Source organism: Coregonus clupeaformis, unplaced genomic scaffold, assembly GCF_020615455.1.
Source record: "Coregonus clupeaformis isolate EN_2021a unplaced genomic scaffold, ASM2061545v1 scaf4922, whole genome shotgun sequence".
NCBI classification, from domain to species: domain Eukaryota; kingdom Metazoa; phylum Chordata; class Actinopteri; order Salmoniformes; family Salmonidae; genus Coregonus; species Coregonus clupeaformis.
Window position 1 is genome coordinate 1 of NW_025538376.1, and position 12,509 is coordinate 12,509.

At 45.4% G+C, this 12,509-nt stretch overlaps 1 protein-coding gene across 1 annotated transcript; it reads right to left on the minus strand.

Annotated features, from left to right (window-relative positions):
- Positions 1 to 4,083: 4,083 nt before the first annotated feature.
- Positions 4,084 to 7,761, minus strand: LOC121585991 (protein argonaute-3; the record flags this gene model as incomplete). Its single annotated transcript, XM_045220678.1, has 4 exons — positions 4,084 to 4,220; positions 6,807 to 7,015; positions 7,205 to 7,325; positions 7,590 to 7,761. Coding segments are annotated over 4 exons (639 nt in total), but the record flags the coding sequence as incomplete, so codon positions are not given.
- Positions 7,762 to 12,509: the final 4,748 nt, after the last annotated feature.

The window sequence follows — 12,509 nt, forward strand, 5'->3', positions numbered from 1 at the left end:
GTGAGTGAATGTGTGTGTGTATATATATATATATATACACAGTGGGGGAAAAAAGTATTTAGTCAGCCAACAATTGTGCAAGTTCTCCCACTTAAAAAGATGAGAGAGGCCTGTAATTTTCATCATAGGTACACGTCAACTATGACAGACAAATTGAGAAAAAAGAATCCAGAAAATCACATTGTAGGATTTTTTATGAATTTATTTGCAAATTATGGTGGAAAATAAGTATTTGGTCAATAACAAAAGTTTCTCAATACTTTGTTATATACCCCTTGTTGGCAATGACACAGGTCAAACGTTTTCTGTAAGTCTTCACAAGGTTTTCACACACTGTTGCTGGTATTTTGGCCCATTCCTCCATGCAGATCTCCTCTAGAGCAGTGATGTTTTGGGGCTGTCGCTGGGCAACACGGAATTTCAACTCCCTCCAAAGATTTTCTATGGGGTTGAGATCTGGAGACTGGCTAGGCCACTCCAGGACCTTGAAATGTTTCTTACGAGCCACTCCTTCGTTGCCGGGAGGTGTGTTTGGGATCATTGTCATGCTAAAAAGACCCAGCCACGTTTCATCTTCAATGCCCTTGCTGATGGAAGGAGGTTTTCACTCAAAATCTCACGATACATGGCCCCATTCATTCTTTCCTTTACACGGATCAGTCGTCCTGGTCCCTTTGCAGAAAAACAGCCCCAAAGCATGAAGTTTCCACCCCCATGCTTCACAGTAGGTATGGTGTTCTTTGGATGCAACTCAGCATTCTTTGTCCTCCAAACACGATGAGTTTAGTTTTTACCAAAAAGTTATATTTTGGTTTCATCTGACCATATGACATTCTCCCAATCCTCTTCTGGATCATCCAAATGCACTCTAGCAAACTTCAGACGGGCCTGGACATGTACTGGCTTAAGCAGGGGGACACGTCTGGCAATGCAGGATTTGAGTCCCTGGCGGAGTAGTGTGTTACTGATGGTAGGCTTTGTTACTTTGGTCCCAGCTCTCTGCGGGTCATTCACTAGGTCCCCCCGTGTGGTTCTGGGATTTTTGCTCACCGTTCTTGTGATCATTTTGACCCCACGGGGTGAGATCTTGCGTGGAGCCCCAGATCGAGGGAGATTATCAGTGGTCTTGTATGTCTTCCATTTCCTAATAATTGCTCCCACAGTTGATTTCTTCAAACCAAGCTGCTTACCTATTGCAGATTCAGTCTTCCCAGCCTGGTGCAGGTCTACAATTTTGTATCTGGTGTCCTTTGACAGCTCTTTGGTCTTGACCATAGTGGAGTTTGGAGTGTGACTGTTTGAGGTTGTGGACAGGTGTCTTTTATACTGATAACAAGTTCAAACAGGTGCCATTAATACAGGTAACGAGTGGAGGACAGAGGAGCCTCTTAAAGAAGAAGTTACAGGTCTGTGAGAGCCAGAAATCTTGCTTGTTTGTAGGTGACCAAATACTTATTTTCCACCATAATTTGCAAATAAATTCATAAAAAATCCTACAATGTGATTTTCTGGATTTTTTTTTCTCAATTTGGCTGTCATAGTTGACGTGTACCTATGATGAAAATGACAGGCCTCTCTCATCTTTTTAAGTGGGAGAACTTGCACAACTGGTGGCTGACTAAATACTTTTTTCCCCCACTGTATATATATATATATATATACACATACATACACACACACACACACACACAGTGAGGGGAAAAAAGTATTTGATCCCCTGCTGATTTTGTACGTTTGCCCACTGAAAAAGAAATGATCAGTCTATAATTTTAAATGGTATGTTTATTTGGACAGTGAGAGACAGAATAACAACAAAAAAATCCAGAAAAATGCATGTCAAAAATGTTATAAATTGATTTGCATTTTAATGTGGGAAATAAGTATTTGACCCCCTCTCAATCAGAAAGATTTCTGGCTCCCAGGTGTCTTTTATACAGGTAACGAGCTGAGATTAGGAGCACACACTTAAAGGGAGTGCTCCTAATCTCAGTTTGTTACCTGTCTAAAAGACACCTGTCCACAGAAGCAATCAATCAATCAGATTCCAAACTCTCCACCATGGCCAAGACCAAAGAGCTCTCTAAGGATGTCAGGGACAAGATTGTAGACCTACACAAGGCTGGAATGGGCTATAAGACCATTGCCAAGCAGCTTGGTGAGAAGGTGACAACAGTTGGTGCGATTATTCGCAAATGGAACAAACACAAAAGAACTGTCAATCTCCCTCGGCCTGGGGCTCCATGCAAGATCTCACCTCGTGGAGTTGCAATGATCATGAGAATGGTGAGGAATCAGCCCAGAACGAACATGGGAGGATCTTGTCAATGATCTCAAGGCAGCTGGGACCATAGTCACCAAGAAAACAATTGGTAACACACTACGCCATGAAGGACTGAAATCCTGCAGCGCCCGCAAGGTCCCCCTGCTCAAGAAAGCACATATACTGTACATGCCCGTCTGAAGTTTGCCAATGAACATCTGAATGATTCAGAGGAGAACTGGGTGAAAGTGTTGTGGTCAGATGAGACCAAAATGGAGCTCTTTGGCATCAACTCAACTCGCCGTGTTTGGAGGAGGAGGAATGCTGCCTATGACCCCAAGAACACCATCCCCAACGTCAAACATGGAGGTGGAAACATTATGCTTTGGGGGTGTTTTTCTGCTAAGGGGACAGGACAACTTCACCGCATCAAAGGGATGATGGACGGGGCCATGTACCGTCAAATCTTGGGTGAGAACCTCCTTCCCTCAGCCAGGGCATTGAAAATGGGTCGTGGATGGGCATGACAATGACCCAAAACACACGGCCAAGGCAACAAAGGAGTGGCTCAAGAAGAAGCACATTAAGGTCCTGGAGTGGCCTAGCCAGTCTCCAGACCTTATTCCATAGAAAATCTGTGGAGGGAGCTGAAGGTTCGAGTTGCCAAACGTCAGCCTCGAAACCTTAATGACTTGGAGAAGATCTGCAAAGAGGAGTGGGACAAAATCCCTCCTAAGATGTGTGCAAACCTGGTGGCCAACAACAATAAACGTCTGACCTCTGTGATTGCCAACAAGGGTTTTACCACCAATTACTAAGTCATGTTTTGCAGAGGGGTCAAATACTTATTTCCCTCATTAAAATGCAAATCAATGTATAACATTTTTGACATGCGTTTTTCTGTATTTTTTTGTTGTTATTCTGTCTCTCACTGTTCAAATAAACCTACCATTAAAATTATAGACTGATCATTTCTTTGTCAGTGGGCAAACGTACAAAATCAGCAGGGGATCAAATACTTTTTTCCCTCACTAATATATATATATATATATATATATATATATATATATATAGAATGTCCCCTGGTGAGGTATAAAACAGATCATTGGCGCCTATTTGCTTTCGCGCTCTTTTAGAGCCTATTCTCCTCATTGCTTGAGCACAAAATGACTAATGAAAAAGAGAGAATCATTTGCCAACGGCTGGACTTTTTCTGCCCTTTGGTGGGAATGGGGGAGGGGCTAGAGGAAGCCAAATGATTTGCGAGAGAGGGAGAGCGGGAAAACTGCCTGAGAGAGAGGGGAGGGAGTGAGAGAGAGAGAGGCATTAAGACAGAGAGAGCGGTCAAGAACTCCCCAAAACAAAAGCAGCCCACCAAAATCGCTCCCAAACACACAGCGCCCCTCAGATCCTTGCACCTCCGTCTCCACAGCAACCGCTTAGGCAGTTCCCACAAAGCAAGAGACCCCCCCACCCCCCCCAATCCACCTTCTACAAAGCCTGTGGCCAGCCCACCCACCTATAACCAGAACCCTCCTTGCCAGCATGCGGCACAGCACCCACTATGGAGTCCTCCCATATTAGGTAGAAGTTGCCCCAAACATGAATACAGGTTCAGGGCCTGTATTCATAAAGCGTCTCAGAGTAGGAGTGCTGATCTAGGATCAGTTTAGCCCTTTAGACCACATTGAATAAGATTACATGGACAGGGGGACCAGATCCTAGATCAGAACGCCTACTCTGATACATATGGCCCCAGATTGTTTCTTCCCCCTAATGGTTAAAGTTAGGATTGGGGGTAAGGTGATGTGCGCTGTCCTCACCGTCAATATTGAGCATCATCTTCCACATGGCGGGGCGTACAGACTGGTGGAAACCAAACCACACTTCCCTCCCCCCACCCAGGGGATGGTCATAGCCCTCTGGGGCTGAGAAGAAAGAGCGACCCACCGGAGTGTACCTGGAGAGGGGAGGGAGAGGGGGAGGAGAAAGAGAGAGATAGGATAGGGAAGGAGGGGGAAGAGAAAGAGAAGAGCAAAAAATACGGAAAGAGAGAAGGGGGACAGACAGATAGGAGAATGGGAAAGTTAGTTTCCACAACCTGGACTAGAATCTTGGTCAATAGCTCTTTTCACAGTGACACAGTCTGACAACAACCTTATTTTTCAATTGACACTGAACATCAATAAAACGAGAGGGTGGCAACTCCACACGGCCTTAGACATCTTATCACTGAGCGGCAAAGACACATTAATAACAGTGTATGCGTTTCCTAGAAAGTCCTGGACACATTCTGTCAATGTCAATGCAATAGCCTGAAGCTATAGCAAACACAGCCTTATGGCAGGTGTCGATACACAAAAGCCCGTTTTTATTTAAGACGGGAAAATACTTTCATTAAGGTTTTCATTCAGTATTGGTAGGCACACTGACAACACATTGTTTTTGAGTGGAGGAGGCTATGACTGAGGTCAGCTACAGTGGCTTGCGAAAGTATTCTTCACCCCCCTTGGCATTTTTTGTATTTTGTTGCCTTACAACCTGGAATTAAAATTGATTTTTGGGGGGTTTGTATCATTTGATTTACACAACATGCCTACCACTTTGAAGATGCAAAATATGTTTGTGTGAAACAAACAAGAAATAAGACAAAAAAACAGAAAACTTGAGCGTGCATAACTATTCATCCCCCAAAGTCAATACTTTGTAGAGCCACCTTTTGCAGCAATTACAGCTGCAAGTCTCTTGGGGTATGTCTCTATAAGCTTGGCACATCTAGCCACTGGGATTTTTGCCCATTCTTCAAGGCAAAACTGCTCCAGCTCCTTCAAGTTGGATGTGTACAGCAATCTTTAAGTCATACCACAGATTCTCAATTGGATTGAGGTCTGGGCTTTGACTAGGCCATTCCAAGACATTTAAATGTTTCCCCTTAAACCACTCGAGTGTTGCTTTAGCAGTATTCTTAGGGTCATTGTCCTGCTGGAAGGTGAACTTCCGTCCCAGTCTCAAATCTCTGGAAGACTGAAACAGGATTCCCTCAAGAATTTCCCTGTATTTAGCGCCGTCCATCCTTCCTTCAATTCTAACCAGCTTCCCAGTCCCTGCCGATGAAAAACATCCCCACAGCATGATGCTGCCACCACCATGCTTCACTGTGGGGATGGTGTTCTCGGGGTGATGAGAGGTGTTGGGTTTGCGCCAGACATAGGGTTTTCCTTGATGGCCGAAAAGCTCTATTTTAGTCTCATCTGACCAGAGTACCTTCTTCCATATGTTTGGGGAGTCTCCCACATGCTTTTTGGCGAACACCAAACGTGTTTGCTTATTTCTTTCTTTAAGCAATTGCTTTTTTCTGGCCACTCTTCCGTAAAGCCCAGCTCTGTGGAGTGTACGGCTTAAAGTGGTCCTATGGATAGATACTCCAATCTCCGCTGTGGAGCTTTGCAGCTCCTTCAGGGTTATCTTTGGTCTCTTTGTTGCCTCTCTGATTAATGCCTCCTTGCCTGGTCCGTGAGTTTTGGTGGGCGGCCCTCTCTTGGCAGGTTTGTTGTGGTGCCATATTCTTTCCATTTTTTAAGTAATGGATTTAATGGTGGTCCGTGGGATGTTCAAAGTTTTGGATATTTTTTTTATAACCCAACCCTGATCTGTACTTCTCCACAACTTTGTCCCTGACCTGTTTGGAGAGCTCCTTGGTCTTCATGGTGTCGCTTGCTTGGTGGTGCCCCTTGCTTAGTGGTGTTGCAGACTCTGGGGCCTTTCAGAACAGGTGTATATATACACTGAGATCATGCGACACAGATTGCTCACAGGTGGACTTTATTTAACTAATTACGTGACTTCTGGAGGTAATTGGTTGCACCAGATCTTATTTAGGGGCTTCATAGCAAAGGGGGTGAATACATATGCACGCACCAATTTTTAGTTATTTATTTTGTAGAATTCTTTTGAAACAAGTTATTTTTTTCATTTCACTTCACCAATTTGGACTATTTTGTGTATGTCCATTACATGAAATCCAAATAAAAATCCATTTAAATTACAGGTTGTAATGCAACAAAATAGGAAAAACGCCAAGGGGGATGAATACTTTTGCAAGGCACTGTATGACCGCATAGGAATGACTACACATTTGATTTCCTGCCGGATTACCTTCATGATACTGCCATGAAAACAAGAGCATACATTCACATCTTTCATTACCAATGTGGCACTCAGTGGAAGTGAGTCTTCACTTAAATTCAATACTTGATTTGTCATTTTAGGAAATTATCTTGGACTAAATCAGTATCTTGGCCAGCAAATGAAATACCATATGGGTTTATTAGGCCTACATCTCCAGTAAATAAATCTGCTTCAAACGTAAAGTGAACATGTAGCAGAGTTGTGTCGTTCGCTTTTAATCAGTTTACTGAGGTTTCCAAGGATAAATGCTAAACTATTCAGAAAGACATGCATCCTGTTTATCAAATAATGAACCCAATCACATAGTTATAACAACATTCCCTATTATGACCACCAGGGCGGCGACTGTCTAACTCACTTCATGGAGGGCAGGTGTCGCAGCACCACATCCACAGCGTGGACTGGGTTGGTGCTGATGGGCTTGTCCAGCTCCAGGGGCTCAGGCATGCTGCGGCCGGTTAGCACCTCGTGCAGCATGTGCCAGCTCACCAGGGACACAAACTTGATTGAGACCTTAAAGGGCCGGTCCTTGCCCCCCTCGCCCGGTAGAGTGACGTCCAGATCCACCTGTGGGAGGGGGGTGGAGAGGGGTTAGAGGTGCGTGTGAATGCATGCGTTAACAGATCAAGAAGTGTGTGTGTGTGTGTGCGAGCGAGAGTATATGTTTTCGGTCTTTCCCTTGTAGGAGCGCCAGGTAGTAGGTTTGACTGTGTGTGTGTGTGTGTGTGGCTGGGCGTCAGTCTGCATCCATCTTACCCCTGCGGTTGCCACAGGCAGCGGGTTGGCTGTGTACAAGCTCCTCTTCCCATCGTAGACTGGCCGGCGATCCCCAAAGATGGTAACCTTGAAGTGCTGCACCATGGAGTCCACCACCTCCCTACAGAACACCAAAACAAGTTTACCTCATTTTAGACTTGTCCAAGGGTCTGCAACTTGTGGCTCTGGAGCCACATGCGGATCTTTAACTGCCCATATGCGGCGCCATAATTAGTATTCAAAGCAATAATAATAATCCATAAAATATAATAGAAGTAGAATAAACATCAAATTAGCTCTAGTCACACTTAAACAACCACATGAACAACCCGCTACCATGTGAAACATGTTGAGAAAGGCACAAACTCAGTTATTCTAGGCATACCTGTTGACACGGCGCGGGCACTTCTCGGGCTTGATGTCCACCTCATAGAGGTAGACGTCTATCTTGGGGATGTCCACCTGGAAGCAGTTGGCCAGCAGCTTGATGGGCTTCCCCATGGTGCCATAGCCAGGCCGCTGCGGTACGGTGAACAGGGGCTGGGCTCCAACGGCTCCTAGAGATGGAATGAGGAGAGAAAGAGAATGGGAAAAGGGAACAATCATTCAACTTCAATTACAACGGACCAGTTCTTTGAGGACTAGGCTTAGATTAGTAAATTGCTAAAAATCGGCTTTGATGTGGCCACTTTTTTTGATGGAAAAGTTAGGTCTAAATCACCTGTTGCCTGTGTGTCAAGAAAATATAGATGTTGGCTGAAATAATCTACTGGAAGGAACCACTTTAGAAAGTGCAGAGACAGCGAGGAAATATATGGGGGGAATACAAAGGTTTGGTTTCACTATGAAACTGTGTGTGTGTGTGTGTGTGTGTGTGTGTGTGTATATATATGCATATGCAGCGGTACATCACACACTGCCACCCCCAGGCAAGGGATGTCTTACACACAAGTCACTTTAATCCAGTAGACAGTTATTTTAAAACAGCCTGATGTGCCATACTCATCCCAGTGCCATTTTGGGTGTGCTGTCTGGAGGCCTGCCCATCAACATCAGGAGCAGCTGATGTGAAACAACCACTGCCTTTTGAAGCTTTAGCCTAACATTTGCTATGACGTTGTTGTTCAGATGGCCTATGTGAGATGCTGAACTATTGCGCAACACTCAAAGTCTAACAATTGAGTTCAGATGAGGGGAGTCAGTCAGTATATTGTTTTTCATCCTAAACAAAAATATAAAAACGTGTTGGTCCCATGTTTCATGAGCTGAAATAAAAGATCACAGAAATGTTCCAGACGCACAAAAAGCTTATTTCTCTAAAATGTTGCACACAAATTTGTTTACAACCCCGTTAGTGAGCATTTCTCCTTTGCCAAAATAATCCATCCACATGACAGGTGTGGCATATCAAGAAGCTGATTAAACAGCATGATCATTACACAGGTGCACCTTGTGCTGGGGACAATAAAAGGCAACTCTAAAATGTGCAGTTTTGTCACACGACACAATGCCACAGATGTCTCAAGTTTTAAAGGAGTGTGCAATTGGCATGCTGACTGCAGGAATGTCCACCAGAGCTGTCCACACCAGCCCAGGACTTCCACATCCAGCTTGTTCACCTTCATGATCGTCTGAAACAGCCACTCGGACAGCTGATGAAACTGAGGAGTATTTCTGTCTGTAATAAAGCCCTTGTGGGGAAAAACTAATTCGGACTACCCCCCTGCCCAGTCATGTGAAATACATAGATTATGGCCTAATGAAGTTATTTCAAACAACCGATTTCCTTAAATGAACTGTAACTCCGTAAAATCGTTGAAATTGTTGCGTTTATATTTTTGTTCAGTATACATATCCTCATCACCCCTATTCAACACTTCCATCTCTCAACTCAAGAAGTCAAGAAGAAAGTGAACAATAGGCGTTTCCACTCTGCCCCAATGTGTCATTGATAAATGAGTGTCAGGGCTATGAATGATTCACCTCCTATTGAGTCATGATGAGCATACCTGAGTGGGTGTCAGTTCATTTGGAAACCCAGCGCAGGGGGGGACGGAATAAAAAAAAACATAACAGAACCCTTTCTCAGGTGCTGCCAGCTCATGGGCCTGGAGCATGAGTAAAGATGTTTGTTTAGGGCTGTCTTTCGGAAGCTGGAGCGTTCACGTTCCTCTCCCCTTCCGTTTCTCTCGCCTGGTGGACCTTGAGGGATAGGTACAGGGGTGACGGATGCAGGCTAAGGCTAGTCCTTGGTGGGTCACAATGACAGCAGAGAAAGGGAGATCGACAGAGAGAGAGACCGAGAAGAGGGGAGTCTGGAATTCCAGCCACGACTGTCCCACCGACACGCACCACCCCTTTGTGATGGAAATGATCTAGGGGGCCGAGGGGAGACTAGCGCAGGTCTCAGACAGACAGACACAGACATGGGTTTACACATACCGCCACACAAAAACCCACACACACTAACGCCAGACACACACACACACTCTCAGACCCTGAGAGACACGGGCTCTCTCTGACACACACATTGCTTTTCCTGTGCTGCGGTGGGGGTGAGTAAGCCAAGGAGGAGGAGAGGGAGGAGTAGGATGGACCGGGGGAGTGGGCAGGGGGGGCTGGTATTTTCTTCCTTTCATCCTCCACTCAGGCAGGCATATTGTACTACTAGCCTCCACGTTGCATGAGTCATTGGGCCAACGCAGAGAGAGAAACACAAGAGGAGGAGCGTCCTGCCTCTGGACCAGGCATTCTAAAAACCACCCACACTTTCCTCCTTGTCCTGATGTGTGTGTGTGTGTACACAAAACACCTGACGTGATCTTGCGCACACACATGCTCTCTCACGTACGCATACATGCACACGAACACACACACACATCCTCCTGATGTGTGTGTGTGTGTGTGTGTGTGTGTGTGTGTGTGTAAGCATTTCACGGTAAGGTCTACAGCTGTTGTAATCGGCGCATGTGACAAATACAATCTGATTTGAAGTTGTTCTACATATATACACACACACAGGTGCCTTCTGACGCGCCCTTACCGACACACGCAAGCTCGTACAACCATACACACAGGAAAGCAGCTGCAGCGTCATCATCCCACCATACAGCGAGCAAGCCAGAAAGAAACACCAAAGGCCACAGAGAGAAAATGAGAGTTGTAAATACAGAGCAGAGGAAAAGAGAAAAGAACAAAGCTAGGAGCTAGCGTCATAGCGGCTGTCAGAGGGAACTCTACTCTGGTCAAAAGAAACTTGCGATAAAATACACCCACAAACAGCTTATCAGAAATTCAGAACATGGCAAAAAACTTGGGGGAAACTACTCAACATTTCCAAGCTTCCGGTTATTAAAGCTTACCCTCCTGGCTATTTCTCCTTCAGACTTTCAAAGAAATGGATTCAAAACACACTCGTGTGCAGAACTAGACTAGATAGCAAAAAGGCTGCCGCAAAATACCTTCCAAGGCATGCTAGCCTATTTTCTCTGTCTGTCTGTCCCTGATATTTCAGAATGATTCTCAAGCACACACACACAGGGCTTAGTATCTCTCAATTCTTCCCTTCTAAACTATTTGAGCCCCTGGCAGACAAAACAAGTACAAGCATACCCCTGGGAACTGAAGAGGGGGGAACGTCGTGGAGGGATGCGGCTGTCAGGGGCCAGGGCATGGAGGTAAGTAGAGGGGGGAGCTGACTACTCTAGTCTGAGACTTCTCTGACACTGTGTAGGCCCCAGCGGCCACGAGCTGGCCCTGTCCTCAGGTCACCCACTACCTATTTAAGGAATGTTCAGCACCAAGCAAGCAACACAGCACAGAGAGACCAGTGGCTCAGTGGAACACACACACACACAGAGATAAGCAGAATAGTAAGCGCGGACACACACAGAGTGTGAAGCTGAACTAACTGCTCCTATGAACTCATTGACCCGAGATACACACCAATGGTTCAACCAAAAATGTCTGACTCTACAAAACAACAAAAGTTGAGGCATAAACTGCAAACCATGATTAGTACTCAACTATCCTGTAATACCATGACCTGGGAACTATTGGCCTTCCCATAGACATATTGAGATTGCCGGCAATGACAGAGAGCCTACTCAAAAGCACATGTGGAGGTATCAAAGGCTTGTGATCTGCGTCATTTAGCGGTGAGAGAGGGAGCAGGTTCAAGGAAACCTCCCCCTCGTGTGTTTATTCTGAAAGATTGTGTGTGTGTGTGTGGTCAGAACATTCGTAAAGGAAGGACGTGTTTTTCAAACAGAAAAATTCTAGGTACCCCTCCCAGTCTTTCAACGTTCTGTCTCGTCTTGTTTTCTGGCCCTACAGTACAAATCAGATTTGATTTGTCACATGCGCTGAATACAACCTTACCGTGAAATGCTTACTTACAAGCCCTTAACCAACAATGCAGTTCAAGAAATAGAGTTAAGAAAATATTTAAAAATAAAAGAAGTAACAATACAATAACGAGGCTATATACAGGGGGTACCGGTACCGAGTCAATGTGCGTGGGTACAGGTTAGTCGAGGTAATTTGTACATGTAGGTAGGGGTAAAGTGACTATGTATAGATAATAAACAGTGAGTAGCAGCAGTGTAAAAACAAAGGGGGGGTAGTAGAGAGAACAGTCTAGGACTTGGAGAACGCTTGCCGTGCGGTAGTAGAGAGATCAGTCTAGAACTTGGGTGGCTGGAGTCTGACCGCTTAGTATATAGGTCCTGGATGGCCGGAAGCTTGTCCCCAGTGATGTACTGGGCCGTACGCACTTCCCTCTGCAGCGCCTTATGGTCAGATGCCAAGCAGTTGCCATACCAGGCGGTGATGCAACCGGTCAGCTGCACCAGCTTTGAGGATCTGGGGACCCATGCCAAATAATTTCAGTCTCCTTAGGGTGAAAAGGCGTTGTCGTGCCCTCTTCACGACTGTCTGTGTGTTTGGACCATGATAGTTTGTTGGTGATGTGGACACCAAGGAACTTGAAACTCTCGACCCGCTCCACTACAGCACCGATGTGAATGGGGGTGTGTTCGGCCCTCCTTTTCCTATAGTCCACGATCAGCTCCTTTGTCTTGCTCACGTTGAGGGAGAGGTTGTTGTCCTGACACCACACTGCCAGGTCTCTGACCACCTCCCTACAGACACCAACTAACAGAGGCAGTTAACTGAATAGTATTCGTTAGGGCACAACGTAGCAAAATGTTGTGCAAAGGAAAACAAAAAGTTATTTTCTGTATGGTGCCTAATGAATATGTCCCTGATATTATGAAGAAAAAGTCAGCGGGTATGTGGAGAGATA